We start from the raw sequence: 16921 nt of genomic DNA on the forward strand, positions 1-16921 counted from the left end.
AAAATTAAAAAATGATATTAGAATCATATTTTTTAAGTATGTTTTGCAGTCTTACGTTTGGAAGTTGATATTAATATTTTTTTATTCAGGCATTTTTAAAAAAAAAAAAAAAGTAAAAATGTGATGAAATTATTATACTTTGATAGAGATAATATTTGAAATGTAATGATTAACTTCAATACCGGCAATTAAGGTCCAAATTAAAAAAACATATCACTTCTTTCTCTTCAATAACTTTTTCACATATTCAAACTTGTTTGAAAACATTCTACAACGTTAAAACTATATATAAAGAAAGGTATATAGCTATAACTTCTTAATATTTGTAATAATAGAAAAATAAAAATAAAACTTATTATCATACTTGAAATTTCAACGACATCTATTAATAATACAATAACTTTACATGTAAAATAAAAAAAAAAAATTACAATATTAACTAAGAAAAAAAGTCTGCGGTTAAATAACACAAATTCCAAGTGAGAGTCTGGGGCAACAGCTTGACCAAGTAATCAGTACTTTTCAAATAAAAATCTAATAACTTTTATTTTTTTAAAATATCTTTTCTTTTTAATTACAACAAGGTCAAAGTTTTCATATTATTAACGAATACATTTTAAACTAAACAATCACAAGGACATACTTTTTAATTTTAATTTGGTAACATTTTCTTAAAAAATTAAAAATAAAAATATTTTCATGTCATTATTTATTTAATAACTCAATAATAAAATAAAAATAATTATCAGTTAAACTCTCTGTTTATACACCCTATCTCTCTCTATAACAAAAATACATAAAATAAAAAATATAAATAACATTGACCATTTATTCTATAAAATAACTGAAAATGTTTCGTGGTTCAAAATTTGTTCGGTTCGTTGGAAAATTAAAAGAAAAAAATGAAAATGGAAACAAAAAAAGAAAGAGATCCACTTGAGCAGGGTCGACTGGGTCAACCCGTTCCTCTCGATCCGATTTTAACTCGGTACGTGTTCAAAAGATCCCACCAATTAGTTCCAACAACTCAGTCAAATGCGTTGACTCATACTACACTTTTCACCACCTCATCTCACTCTCCAATTATAACCCATAAAAAAATTCTTAATCATCAGACATTAAATTTAGGTTCCAAATTAGTGTTATATTTTTTTAGCGCAAGATCTGTATATATTATTAATATGTTATTATATATTACTAATTAAATTCATGAATTGTTTCGTCTGATAAGTTCCATAAAAAAGAAAAAAAAAAAAAACAAACTTTTGAGTGACGCTGTACGCGCTTTCTGAGCGGCGCACGAAAGACTTTGCCCGTTTGACATGTTAAACAAAACATAGAATTTTACCTTAAACATGTCTACAGATCTAAGTTTATGAAGTAACGTGAATAACGTAAATAGTAAAGTATGAATCGATTCTGCAAAAAGCACTTTTCAAAAGCTTCTTAAATGACAAAAAAAAAATTATGAATTTATAAAATTTTTGGAATGTTTGGTAACAAAAGTATATATAACACATTTGACAAACAGCAAGGACTTATTCATTCCTAGTCAGTAGTATATGAGAAAGTGTTGGTATTTATTTTTTCTTTTTAGAGTCCTATTCTTGTATTTTCAGCATTTTTAGAGATTGTATAGTATTTATGTATGAGTCTGCATTAAAAAAAGAAAAAGAAAAAAGAAAAGAAAAAGGGAAATCCAATATTGAAAGAAAATTATAAAGGAGACTTTTGGTGTTGTTAAGAAGGCTCAACTCCCCTCTTTTATTGCCGAGTCCAATTGCATCATTTACTATGACTTGTATCTCTCTCTTTCGCTTCTCAACTCTCTCTCTCTCACACTCCCTAGTCTCCATCTCTTTCTCTTTCTCTCTCTCTGGTTCCATTGAAATTTATGGCAAGAGGGGGTGGACTCTCCATTGATTCAGATCCAATTGGGAGCTTCTTCCCCCACAACCCAGTAGTTCTCAACTCTTTTCCTGAAGACTGTAACAACAACACTGGCCAACAAAAGTGGAAACTTCCTCCTAACATGGATGCCACAGTTAACAGAAACAGGTCTCCATCATCTTCTCCAAACACCAACCCCACCTCCACCTCCACCTCCACCATCCCCTTCCAAGTCAACCTTACCTCTGATAACAAAAGGCCCCACATCGACGAGATGGACTTCTTCCCTAACAAGACCGATCATGATCGTAAAAACTTTGCCTCTGCCTCCACCTCCACCTCTGCACCTCCCTCACTAGACCACCTTCTTCACACACATCATCATTCATCCACTCCTGCTATTTTGGAATTGAAAGTAAACGTGAGTCATCCTTTATCCTATAACACATCTCTTCTCTTATCTTTCTTTATTTATCTTATCATCATCATCTTCATCGTCTGCTCATATCAATCTCATATTCTCTCAATAGACTGGTTTGAATCTTCTTACCACCAACACTGCTAGTGATCATTCCATGGTGGACGATGAGACGTCCACTAATTCCGAAGAAAAAAGAGCCAAGAGTGAGGTAAATATATTTATATAACACACTAACCACAAAAGGAATAATTGGAATGAATTCAGAAGTTATGTGTTTGACATTTGACATGTAATTTTTCAGATGGTTGTTCTCCAAGCTGAGCTTGAGAGGATGAAGGTGGAGAATCATAGGCTGAGGAACATGCTTGATCAGGTTAACACCAATTACAATGCCTTGCAGATGCATTTGGTAAGTATTATGCAAGAACAGAAGGAGGAGGAGGGTGAACAACAAGTGTTTGATGGAAAATTAGATGAGGAAAAACAAAGTGGGAATGGGGTCTTGGTGCCAAGACAATTTATGGATCTTGGGTTGGCTAGTAATGTTGATACTAATGAACCTTCTCATTCTTCCTCAGTGGGAAGAAGTCAGGATCTCTCAAAGTCGCCAATAAACAATGAGGTAGCATCCAAGGAATTTGACACCAAGAAGAATGGGAATGCTAGTGATGAAGGATTTGATCAAGACAAGAAGGAATTTGGAAGGGCAAATGAAAGAGAAGACAGTCCCTCAGAAGGGGTTGCCGCTAATACCAATGTTCCAAAGTTTAGTCCTCCAAGAAACGTTGATCAAGCTGAGGCTACCATGAGAAAGGCAAGGGTTTCTGTCAGAGCTCGATCAGAGGCACCCATGGTCAGTTTCCTGTACATAACAATTTAAATACACATTTTTTAGTATTATTTAAGCCATTCTAGAATAAGGATTGGAATTCATTTTGGTAATCTGCATAATCCTTTCATTATATAGAGTAGTACTGAAATTATAATTCTAATGGGAAAGCACCACAGTCAAGTTTTGTCTTTTTTTTTTTTTTCAATTTGCAAAGGCCTTATAAAAAATTGTTTATTGTTTCAGATCACTGATGGGTGTCAATGGAGAAAGTATGGGCAGAAGATGGCCAAAGGAAACCCATGTCCTCGAGCATATTATAGATGTACCATGGCAGCAGGTTGCCCAGTGAGAAAACAGGTAGGTGAAGTCCATTCTCAATCTCAATTTCTTACAAATTAAGTTGCAAATCTCAAATACTTCAACAAGAAATGAAGATTAGTTTGATATTAGTTTAGCAAAAGTGATAGCTATAAATAAATAGTATGCAATAAAATTGAAGTATGGGACTTGGATCATTCTTCAACACAGTTGAACAGTAGAATAAAGTTAGGTATATTTGTGTGTAAACAGGTGCAAAGGTGTGCTGAAGACCGATCAATACTGATCACAACATATGAAGGGAATCACAATCACCCTTTGCCTCCAGCAGCTATTGCAATGGCACAAACAACTTCTGCAGCAGCTAGAATGCTGCTATCAGGATCTATGTCAAGTGCTGATGGCCTAATGAATGGAAACTTCCTCACAAGGACACTGCTCCCTTGCTCTTCTAGCATGGCCACTATCTCTGCATCAGCACCCTTCCCAACTGTTACATTGGATTTGACTCAGTCTCCAAACCCACTACAGTTCCCAAAGCCCCCAAACCAATTCCAAATCCCTTTCCCTGGTGTCCCTCACAACTTTGCCAATTCCTCAGCCTCATTGCTGCCTCAGATATTTGGGCAGGCACTCTATAACCAGTCCAAGTTTTCTGGCCTCCAAATGTCTCAAGATGCAGACAGTTCCCAGTTGAGTAACCAATCTCAACGGCCACCACCGCACCTTGCTGACACGGTCAGTGCTGCCACTGCTGCCATTGCAGCTGACCCCAACTTCACGGCAGCTTTGGCAGCAGCCATCACTTCTATCATTGGGGTTGCACAGCCAAACAACAACACCAGTACCAATAATAATGGCTCCACATCCAACAACACAAGCAATGCCAATATTACATCAAACAACAACAAATAAAATCAGCAATTCCAATTTCTCAGGGAATTGAACAGTTGAACTAGTTATACTTTTATAGTTCACAAATTTCAAAATTTTTGTTAGATAAATTTGATTTTTTTTCCCTGTCAAAATGGGCTCAAATTAATTTATGTCGAGCCAAATACTTCTTTTATCTCTTACATTTGTTCACTCAGGATATATTGTTATAAGACGGATAGCTGATATTCTTTTCTTTTTTATATGTCTGTGGTCAAAGTTGTATGACATAAGTAGAAAATAATGTGACATTTACATATAAAAGAAAACAGATTAGTTTTGGATTTGGAAATGAATGGAAAAGGTTGGTTTTTGTTGCATCTTTGTGTTTGATGATGATGATGATAGAAGATAAAAGAAGGGATATAGTAGGTGTTTCTTGAAGCAAATGGCAGTGGCTAGAAGGAAGGAAAAAGGGGTAAAGAAAAGCGTCTGTGATGTGATTCCTGGGACACGTGAAGAAGTATGAGAAAAAAAGATAAGAGACAAGGGGACATTTTCAAGTTCCCTTTTCCATTCTTATCAGACCAAATGGATCATATGCCTCCTGCTCTCTTTTTCTTCTCATTTTTCATTTTCATGGTTTGCTCACTTCCTCTACCTCATTCCCACTCACTCCAATTTTATTTATATTTTTTTAATTTAGAAATTTTATAACTCAACAATTAATAGGTTCACTTCCTCAAATAATCTTTTCTTAAATTAATTTATTTTATGTATTTATTAAACTACAAAAATTAATTAGTTTGACTCATTTATTTATAAAGACACATTTAATATTCACTCTCTTACCTAATTGAAAATTGAAGTGTCACTATATAATTAAACAAACAAATAAATTACAGGTTAAATATCTTTCTTATTATTATCAAACTTTAATATATTTTGTTTTTCCAATCTAAAAAATTATAGATATAATCTTTTAATTCAACTTCTTAAATTTTTTTTGCCATGTTAAATTGTATTTTAAAGTTATATTTAAACTATTTATACCATTTAATATGTTTTAGTTTAAATGTCAGTTTATAATACGTAAAAAAATTAATATTATTGGATTAAAACGATTATATTCATTTATTTTTAAAGTTTAAAAATAAAAAATATATTAAAAGTTTAAAACATACACGAATATTAATTTGTGTTCAAATTATAATAAACCGACTTAACCTAAGGTTAGACGGAGGAAAGGATGATGATGAAGAATCAATGTTTGAAATGAAAAAAAATAAAAAAATCCAAAAAAGAAAATAATAACAATAATTACTTGAAAGATGATTTTTTTTAAATAAAATAAGAATTGAATTTAGAAAAAAAATTAAAGATAATAAGACTAAAATATATTGAAACCAAAATATTAATTAAAATTATTTTTTTATCACTATGGAAGCTTTTATCATTGATGATTATTTACTTTTATTGATATTTTTTTATGTATTTAATTTAGTTTTAGATTAAATTAATTTTCTCTTTTGTAAAATTTTAATATACCGTGTGTGAGAATTTTTAGTACAATATTATTAAGTACACCTTCCCTCCATGAAAATAGAAAAGTATACTGTGAAATAAACATTCTTTATATATATAATTGATTTTATTATTATAATGGAAGTGAAAAAAAGTTATAGATGGATAACTTTGTTTTAAGAAAAATTTATTGACATAACTAATTTTTATTAGAAATATTATGTTTTGACTCTTTTATTAAATAAAAACCACTTGACAACTTTATTTTAATAATATATATTAATAATTTAATGTAAAACATACAAAAATATAGTTTAAAATTTGAAAATGCAATGTATTGTAAAATGAGTGTTTTCATTATCGATTGTCAAACTAAGAATCCTCTTTGGTTAAGCCACCCAATTGACTTTCAACCTTTTTTTTCAGCCAAAAATCCAAAATTTAAAGTCTTAGTTAAGGATAGAGTGTTCAATTTAACTTTTTGGATTTTTAAAATAAGATTAAATAAAATAGAAACATATATTCTATTTCAACTTTTCATTTATCATTTTTAGAGAAAGAGATAAAATTAATTTTTTATTTATATATTTTTTTACACAGAAAATCAGATATACATTTTTTTTTATATTTCACTAATTTTTATTTCATATTATTTACTATTATTTCTTAATAAAATCATCTTAAATATTGCCTATTTAGTTTGATACGAATTATTTATTTCCATTTCTCATTTTTACAACTTGTGCATTTCTCATTTTTACAACTTGTGCATATATGCGCTTTATTTTTCCTTTAAAAATTTGTAAAAAACTAAAAAAAAAATGTTATATTTTATCAAGTAATTTCTTTAAAAAGTAAAAGTAGAATAAAGATAATATTTTGTTTAATTACTTGTATTTTTTTTAAAGCCAGATGCATTCAGATTTCCTAATATTCTGTTGATGGAAGGGAATAATATATATGAAAAAAAAAAACAGAGAGAGATTTAAAGTTGAGTTACAAAACAAATAGAATATAATGAAAACTCATTAAGTCCTTGGACTGACTCAAAAGTGGAATTGGTCCACTTAACAAATTTCTCTGCTAAATTTAAATTGTTTTGATAAAAAAAAAAAAAAGTAGAACAATTGGAGTTTTAAATGTATTTTAGTGCTATTTATTACTCATTAGATTTGAACAGTCAAACATTAGGATAATAATTCCAGTTTTTGTGGCTGCATGAATTGGCAAATTCAGATTCATCATCCAGTTTTTTGAAATTTTTAAATAATGTATAAACATGCAATATGTGATTTTCTTTTTCATACTTCTGAAAGTAAATATCAACATAGAGTAAACCTTTAATATGGCTGCTGTAGTGTTACATTGCATAAGCAAAGAAACTTAAGGTTATGTTGACTTGTTTTTAATTTTATATTTAGATTTTGTATGTTATATTTAAATATTTTTAATCTTATTTTAAATTATTTGAAAGTACATTTTCTATTATTAAAAACGTGTTTTGTTAAAATAAGGTATCTTATTTAAATGTACTAATTGGTCCACATTTAGAATGAGATATTATTATATATATATATATATATATATATGAGTAACTATTTAATATTTAACAAATGATATAATAATGAATAAATGAATCGCAAGTTGATTTTCAAAGTCCTTTTTATAGTTAAATAAATATGGATGTTCTTGTGTTCATACCTTGGAAATGGAAATGTTGTCATATCTTAAAAATGAGTTGAATCTAGCAAATTCAAATAAAACATTCAAGGATGCAATGTATGGGTAAACAAGAACAAACAATAAATAAAAGGTAAAATTGAAAAATAAAAGTGGATTAAAGAGAGGAAATAAAATAATATCCGTGCCTCTATTATAACTGCTTTAAAGAGATTTAATGAAGTTACCCAAAACAAGAATAAAAAAAGAGATACTTACAATTCTCACAAGTTTTTAATGTGAAGCAAAAGCAAAACTATGTTAGGTTTATACTATTTTTTTAATGAAGTAATTAGATACATTTACACACTTAACTTCTTTATTAAAAAGATGTAGTTTAGTGCACCCATTTATGTAAATTGTTCAATTATTAATTAGTTATAAATGAACTTATACATCACTTAGAACCTTCTAAAAACATTTAAAAGTTTTATATGCAAATGAAATAGTATAAATTTACTAGACAAAATATTATACATGTGAGATAATCGATAAGTAAACCATACAACTACTACATTATGCACTTCTATAAAAGTATGTACTAAAGAGTCATATATACACACTAACAAAAACTATAGTTTGTCAAAAGAAAAAATTTATACAAAACATGATTTTATCCTAAACTATGTTGTTGTATCACTCTCACCCTGCACTTGAATAATATGGACATTTTTACTTGCTCACACCATTAAAATAATCATTGCAAACAAAAAAAATAAACACCGAAGAAATGGTAAACTAATATACCAAAAAGAACAATCATATAATAGGTATAATAGGTATAGAGATGTTAACACATATAGAACATTTATATCAACAATCCTAACACAATTTATTCATACAAAACTCGATCATCCGAATACATGTATTGATATAAAACTCTGATGAGTTATGCACTTATGTGAGATATTTATTGTTCTACAAAGCCATTGTAAATTAATTTCACCCTATCATACATAAGGTCAGTCCCTTAACATTTTTGACCAAGATAAAGTTCTTAAATTAGAACCTTGTACTCCTTTAATCATATACCACATCTTTCTCTACTTGACATTTAATTGTTATTAAAACCACATGAACTTTCAATATAAAATTCATATATTAATATCTACATTACTGGAATCATCACAACATTTACCATAATCAGATTATCACTCCACAAAATCATCTTATTATATAAGATAAAAGAAATTGTAAGAGTAAATTTAAGTAATTTTTAAAAAAATAATTATTTATTAACTTTAGTTAAGCAAGATAATAAGTATGGGAATCCCATTATACATAAACAAGACTTACATTTACTATAAATGGGATTGAGTAAGAGTAGGAGTATTTGCTAACAAGTGGGTACAAAATATACCTACTTATACTATATGATACCTTCTTTTTGTTTTTTACTTTTCTTATTTTTCAATTTCCTCTTAGTTTTACCTTGTGATTATATGTATATATTTACGAGTGTTCAATTAGAGGAAATAAATAAAGACTATAAATAAAAATGAAATATGTTAAGAAAAAAAAACAAATATAAAAATATTTATTTGTCCGTGAAAGTACAAATTTATATATAAAATATCTTAAGAGACCGTTTATGTTTAATAGTTATAACTATGTGAAAGTAGTAAATATAAAGAAAAGTATTTTTGCATACTTCATTAATTTTATAAAGGTTAAATATATATTTGATTTATAAATTTTGATGAGAAATTAAAACTTATTTATGTCTAATTTTGATATATTTTAGTTGTGAAATTTAAAAAAATAAATAATTATAATGTTTTAAAAATTGAGCTAAAAGAATTATATATATTTATTTTAAAGTTTGAGAATGAAACTATATTAAATTTAAAAAAGAAATTATAACTATTTTTTTGGTATGATTTATGAAATGTGAGGGAGAAAGCCTAAGAAAGTTGATGAATTTGGCAGTAGCTTCTGCCTTTCATCATTTACTTTTTGCATGCTTTCACTGCCATCAACATTTAATTCCCTATTCTCCTGCTTCTGACTCATATGTTACCCAGCAACTAAACTTCTAATCATATTTTCTGCAATCATCACCAAAGATTATAATTCTCTGCTTCATCATCCTTCAATAAAAAGCTTCGTCTTTCACGCTAACTGCATCAAACACTGCTTTTTGCATCATCTTCCAATTCTCTCTTTTTCTTCTTTCTCTATAGTCTTTTATACATGAAAGGTTATTTTAGTCTTTAATGTTAGAATGGAGTGTCATTGGTAATGATTGGGTGCAGAAAGCAAAAGCCTGCTTTTGTTACAATCAAGTGCCCAGTTTCACTTTGGGTAAGATTACAAGGCTGAAATAGAAGGCCTGGTCTAAGGATCTTAGGAAAGGCCTTGAATTGAAAAGGGGCAGCATTTTAAAAAACGTACAATCCAAAATACACAATTAGAATTATAAAAATAATATTTTAGATTTTCAAAATACAAAATAAAAAACGATTTTTTTCATTTTATATTTTGAAATATACAATTCAGAAAAAAAAATTATATTTCAAATTCTACCTTCTATAATATGAAAAGTTATGAAAGTACAGGTTGAAATTATGGAGTTGTAGGAAGAAGCTACCTTGAAAAGGAATCCTACAACCATGACCATTCACACATAAAACTATGTTGAATGGTAGTTAGGCCTGTAACTCCACATGTGACGTGAATTTGAATGGTAGTTGATGTTTGTACTATCTCACATGCATGTATACGCATGTCATTACGTGTTACCATTCCTTCAAGATCTCTCTGTTTAGAGTCTATCTGAATTTGCTCAGGTAGGTGACTCTACTTCTTCATCCCTTCTCTTTTTCATTTTATTGCAATTATATCATCAAAGTAAACATATGTAATCAGTACCTCCCATTGTAGTGGCAAAAGACTACATATTTCATACAAAATCATGCAAAAAACTTGTATAGCTGATATTGGTTTCTATTATATCTCACTCTAATATGCATTATCAACTCCACAGCACACAGAATGGGTTCCAAATACAGTTTGGTTGCACTTTTCCTGTTACTTCTCCACCCTGTGGTTCTCTCAGGACCTACCAATGGGATAATTAGATTTGGATTGAAAAAGAACAAATTTGATGAAAGCAAAGTTCTCAAAAGGCATATTGGTGAAGAAGGAACAACATTGAGAGATGAAAATTCTGATGATATAAGTAATATTCGTTTAAAGAACTACATGAATGCTCAGTATTTTGGTCAGATTGGTATTGGTACTCCTCCTCAGAAATTTACTGTTATATTTGACACTGGAAGTTCCAATCTTTGGGTGCCTTCTTCCAAGTGTTACTTTTCAGTAAGTCTTCATTATTTCTCTCTATATATGGTGATTTAGATTTTTAGGAAAGAAGAAAAAACTGTGATTTCATGTTGTGTGCAGGTTGCTTGCTATTTGCACTCAAGATACAAGTCAAGCCAATCTGCCACCTACAAGAGAAATGGTCAGACCCTCATTCTTTGTTGTTGGTTCATGAAAATTCTCTAGAAACACCGTGCCTTCTCATGAAAATTGCTTTTGCATGTAATTGCAAAAAGAATATTAATGTATTAAAATATCAGTATTTTCTGCCATATGAATTTTGACATGATCAGTTATTGATCCTTTTACTTCGAGTGTCTGTATGATGTTTTTAAGGATTTCTTCCTTTGATATGCAGGGTCATCAGCTGAAATCCATTATGGAACTGGGCAAATTTCAGGTTTCTTTAGCCAGGACCATGTCAAGATTGGAGAGTTGAATGTATATGGCCAGGTAAATTTTCCTAAATGGACAACTCTGTACTATTCTTCAATTTAGTACTGTTTCATGAGTCTTCTTTATTCAACCTACCTGGCTTTAGGATTTTATTGAAGCAACAAGAGAACCTAGCCTCACATTTTTGGCAGCCAAATTTGATGGAATTTTGGGGTTAGGATTTCAAGAGATATCTGTTGGAAATGCTGCTCCCATCTGGTAAGTTGATGAATGCTTGTTATTTTATGATGTAGAATTTGACTAAAGTTTGAAGCATAAGTATTACATTTCAACTATCATATTCAACAACACCATATCTATCAACTAAGTAGATTCATTATTATCTGAATTTCTCCCTAAACTGAAAAAATTGCTTTGTCTGTGATTGACTGCTGCCACTCATAGGTATAATATGCTACATCAAAAGCTTGTAGCAGAACCAGTATTTTCATTCTGGTTAAACCGCAATACAGAAGAGGAACAGGGCGGAGAGATTGTATTTGGTGGAGTTGATTCAGATCATTACAAGGGTGAGCACACATATGTCCCAGTTACTCATAAAGGCTATTGGCAGGTAATTCATAATGAAACTACGTTAATATTTTGCTATTACATTTGCTTAATTTTGTTCCCTTTCAATTGCAGATTCAAATAGAAGATGTTCTAATTGATAACTTAACAACTGGTATGCATTACATATAAACATAAATAGTTAGTAATATTCTTGAAAGTGGGGATATGGTTTAACCTTAATTTTTGATGAATCATATAAGATGCAAACTTCAATTTTTCAGGATTTTGTTCTGCCAAGTGCTCCGCAATTGTTGATTCTGGAACCTCTTTGTTGGCTGGTCCAACGGTATGAAAAGGAATTTTTTTTTACTAAGTTGTTTGAATAAATAATTATATCATTGATCTATTTCTGATCAATGCATCAGTCTCTGCATATATACATCAACCTCTGGTCACTGGTGTGCAATGAGATGTGAAACTGATTCAAGTCTAAAAGTTGTATATTTTAGGGTGTCATTGCTCAAATCAACCACGCAATTGGAGCAGTTGGTCTTGTGAGTCAAGATTGCAAGGCAGTGGTTGCTCAATTTGGAAAAACCATATTAGATAAGCTGATAAATAAGGTATTATTATTAGTTTGTATTTCTTGAGACTTACAAATGCTACATTCATTCGTTCCATCCATACATTTTTAACTAACTTCCAAATTATCTATTTCATAGGCTTTGTCACAGCAGATTTGCTCTCAAATTGGTTTGTGTGCTTTTGATGGTACTAAAGGTGTAAGGTATGATCTGATGAATGTACTTGGATGATCAATTGTGTTGAATTAAAGGAAAATAGTAACAAATTCTCCTATAACTTTTAGTAAGGGAATCCAGAGTGTGGTTGATAAAAACATAGGAAAGACATCTTATAGTTGGAATGATGCTGGATGCACGGCTTGTGAGATGGCTGTGGTATGGATGAAAAATCGTTTACGATTAAATGAGACAGAAGATCAAATCTTAGACTATGCCAATTCGGTAAACCATTTTTCATAATGAAGTTTGTAGAAAACATAATCAATGTCCTTTTTAAGAATATCATATACTGTAATCTCCATTTCATTTACAGCTCTGTGACAAGCTTCCCAGTCCAAATGGAGAATCAACTGTTGAATGCAGTACTTTATCAAAGATGCCTAATGTTTCGTTCACCATAGGGGGAAAAGTGTTTGAGCTTTCACCGGAACAGGTATAATCACTTCCCAATATAGTAGTACGCTGTTGGATACAAACAAAGTCCTACATCAGATAAAATAAGAGATACATATGAGTTTATATACACATAAGATACCATAGACCTTTTGGAGTGATACCAAAAACAAATCCATGAGGGCTTGGTGACCGGACTTACATCTATCTTACAAATTTATGTTATGCTTTTATTTTTGTTCGTGTGCGTTTTTATGACTATCTTAACTTTGAAGAATTAAAACTTACTTATTTAGCACAATTTTGATGATGAAAAGTTGTTACATGAATCAGTATATTCTTAAAGTGGGAAAAGGAGCCACAGCACAATGCATTAGCGGATTTATAGCGTTAGACATTGCTCCTCCTCGTGGACCTTTATGGTATGATCTTTCTTAGCTTGAGCCATTTCTCTCCTTAATCCTTAATTAGCTTCTCTTATCTTACTAACAAATTGACAATCTCATCTTTCAACATGTTGTGAGATGTACCAATGTTCCTTAAAAGTTTAGAAATATTAGGCCTATATATATATATTCACCGTATGAATGTTGCTTCTAAAATACAGGATTTTGGGAGACATTTTCATGGGTCGCTATCATACAGTGTTCGATTATGGCAATATGAAAGTTGGATTTGCTGAATCAGCATAAGACTGTTATATGTATTTTAAATTATTTCCTTGGTTGGGAAGAAACTGTTGTGTCTTATCCTCACAATATTACAAACTCTAATCTTATGATACATGTTCATAAATACGCTTACTATTGCCATACATTATGTGATAAAAAATGAAATGTTAATAAGCACCATACAGCATAGATACCATAACGGAACTTGAAAGCAAAAATGAAATCTTTTTGTATTCTATTCTTCTACTACACACTTTTAACTCCTTCTTCATCATTCCACCACACCTCTTTTTCCACTTTTTTCAGTCTCACAAACAAAGCAACAATGCTCAAACTTCAAATCACAACAATCTCATTATCTACATTTTTCTTTGTTTTTATCATATTTTTATTTTCTTTTCCTTTTCTAGTTAGGATGATGTAATGAGATACCACTCAAGAAGAATTTAGTGTGTGTGTGTGTTTTTTTTTTCTATTAAAAATGTCTAGTTAAATTGATTGAATATACTGCGTAAGTTCATTGTCAATTTTCTCTCTCTATATATTCACGTCTTACTAATAAAAATATAAATTTGATATATATATATTTTTTATTTTTAGAAGATTTTTGTCTTCTACTTGATATTTGGTAGTATCGGAACATTTATAAAAAGTAAAACTTTATCATATTCCAATAGATGAGAAAAAAATATATATATCTTTTGGATACATGGAAAATGTTAATTTGTAAAGATTTAGGAATAATTTTTTTCTCATTTTAACAAGGAGAGTTCACCTAAACTTATTATATACCAAAACAAGATGTTAGAGTAAACTTTTCCCGTAATAACTATTAAACTTTTCTGTAGTGCTGCATTGAAAACATGATATTCTTCTAGAAGTTGAATAGCAATCAAACAACTTTTTAGATCAAAAAAACTATTGATGTTTTATTAATAAAAATATATCCTCACCAAAAGAAATATTATTGATCTCAACAAACATGCCAAATAACTATTGTGTAATAAAAATAGATTGTTGCATCTACTTGAAAGCTTGTGAGAATAACAATGATTTGCAAATGTTCATATTGAGTTTAATTAAAATAGAAAATGTAAAGGATAAAAATGAGTGTAAAATAAACCTACAAACATTATACTCATTATATCCATTATTTTGATTACTCATAGTTACTGCGTTTATTTATATCATTTCAAGAATATCTCTTAACAATGGAACTTACAAAAATTCTAACTTCACGATCAATTCCTTAATTATCAAATTATAATATTGTTCTAAGAATATGAATTTAGTCAACGAGCAATGCTAAATTTACAGCATTTGAAATAGTTAGATTTTTCGATATGATTAATTCATCCACGATCAATAAACTAACATAAATATATGAATCTAAAAGAAAAATAAATTGATAAATGTATTATGTAAGGTCTATGTGTGTTTTTCGGTGGGGTTTGAAGGTCCATTAAAACATTTCAAATTGTTTTGAAGATCGGACGAATCTTGAAGACCGAGTGGACTAGTTGGAGACCGGATGGTTACCTTAGTCTTCTCATACTCCAAGTTGTTTCTTTTCTCTCCTCCTTATCCAAGTCGGGCATACTGACACCTGGTTCGTGCTCCCTTCTTCTTCTCCGAGTTGAGTGGACAGATACCTGTCAAAGGCACTCCGACACTTAAGTCAGTAAAAATGATCGAACGGCTATCACTATAAGTGATGCATGTGGTATGCAAAATGTGCAGCATGACCCCGAAATCATACTTGAGACCTTTATTTATACTAGTTGTAATGGGCCTTTACCTTTCATGGGCCTGATGACGGCCCAATCACACCTAAACCTCCATTAGGGGCTTTAATGAATTATTCTTTTATAATCCATCCATGTGGTCGCCCTGGGTGGTTGGTCGGCCTAGTGGTTGGTCGCCTGGAAGGTCGGCTTGGATGATCGGCCTGATGGTTGGTCGACCTGGATGGTCGGCCTGGATGATCGGCCTAGTGGTTGGTCGACCTGGATGGTCAGCCTAGATGATCGGCCTGGAAGGTCGGCCTGGTGGTTGGTTGGCTTGGACGATTGGCCTAGTGGTTGGTCGGCCAGGATGATTGGCCTAGTGGTGCTTAGGAGACCGTACGTTACACGAGCCCCCCAAGCCCGAGCATGATGTTGATTATGTGAAGGGGTTCTGCCCATGCCACTCCGAAGAAAGATAGGTTCTCTAATTGGTTTTTGTTTATGCCTTTGTCGTCCGAGCTGGATAGGCCACTAACCCTGCTTAAGTGACATTGTGGAGATCTACAATCATTATATTTCAGTGAGGTCAATGGGTAATCTTATGACGAAGTTCCACAGTTGCCGACCTTCGGTGAGGCTGGTCGGGATTCCTTTGTTGAAGATCCACGGTCATCGACCTTCGGAGAGGCTGGCTGAGATTCTTTTGTTGAAGATCCACGGTCGCCGATCTTCGGAGAGGCCGACAGGGATTCTTTCGTTGAAGATCCATGGTCGCCGACCTTCGGAGAGGCCGGCCGGGATTCTCTTGTTGAAGATCCACGGTCATAGAGCTTTGGAAAGGCCGATCGAGATTCTTTTGTTGAAGATCCACAGTCACTGACCTTCGGAAAGGTTGACCGGGATTCTCTTGTTGAAGATCCACAATCGTCGACCTTCGGAAAGCCCGGTCGGGATTCTCTTATTGAAGATCCACGGTCGCCGACCTTCGGAAAGCCCGACCGGGATTCTCTTGTTGAAGATCCACGGTCGCCGACTTTCGGAAAGGTCGGCAGAGATTCTCTTGTTGAAGATCCATGGTCACCGACCTTCGGAAAGGCCGATCGGGATTTTCTTGTTGAAAATCCACGGCCGCCGACCTTCGAAAAGGCCGGTTGAGATTCTTTTGTTGAAGATCTAAGGTCGCCAACCTTCAGAAAGGCCGGTCGGGATTCTTTCAAGTCCAAGATACGGCCAACTGTTTGATGTCGAACACTGAAGGCCAAATTTGGCTAAGTACCTGTGAGGCTGAATGACCTAGCAGTTGAGGCCAAAGGGCCGAATGGTTGAGGTCGAATGGTCGAGTAGTTGAGGTCGAATGGCCGAATACCTGTTGCCAAATTTTGCTAAGAACTTGTGAGGCTGAATGACCGGTCAGTTGAGTCCGAAGGGCCGAATGATTGAGGTCGAATGGCCGAGCAGATGAGGCCGAATGGCCGAAT

The 16921-nt window shown here is 31.9% G+C and overlaps 2 protein-coding genes across 2 annotated transcripts; both read left to right on the forward strand.

Annotated features, from left to right (window-relative positions):
- Positions 1–1657: 1657 nt before the first annotated feature.
- On the forward strand, positions 1658–4599 carry LOC106759815 (probable WRKY transcription factor 31). Its single transcript, XM_014643162.2, has 5 exons — positions 1658–2311; positions 2421–2519; positions 2613–3164; positions 3387–3500; positions 3714–4599. Exons 1-5 carry the CDS (start codon positions 1895–1897, stop codon positions 4374–4376), a joined length of 1845 nt encoding a protein of 614 aa, XP_014498648.1. The 5' UTR covers positions 1658–1894; the 3' UTR covers positions 4377–4599.
- Positions 4600–10250: 5651 nt separating this feature from the next.
- Positions 10251–13962, forward strand: LOC106760823 (aspartic proteinase). Its single transcript, XM_014644253.2, has 14 exons — positions 10251–10366; positions 10564–10898; positions 10983–11043; positions 11260–11354; positions 11443–11555; positions 11742–11910; positions 11982–12021; positions 12131–12195; positions 12359–12472; positions 12572–12636; positions 12718–12874; positions 12966–13085; positions 13379–13467; positions 13653–13962. The coding sequence occupies exons 2-14, from the start codon at positions 10572–10574 to the stop codon at positions 13735–13737; spliced, it is 1500 nt and encodes a 499-aa protein (XP_014499739.1). The 5' UTR covers positions 10251–10366; positions 10564–10571; the 3' UTR covers positions 13738–13962.
- The last annotated feature ends 2959 nt before the right edge of the window (positions 13963–16921 follow it).

The sequence above is a fragment of the Vigna radiata genome, chromosome 5, assembly GCF_000741045.1.
Source record: "Vigna radiata var. radiata cultivar VC1973A chromosome 5, Vradiata_ver6, whole genome shotgun sequence".
Lineage (NCBI taxonomy): Eukaryota > Viridiplantae > Streptophyta > Magnoliopsida > Fabales > Fabaceae > Vigna > Vigna radiata.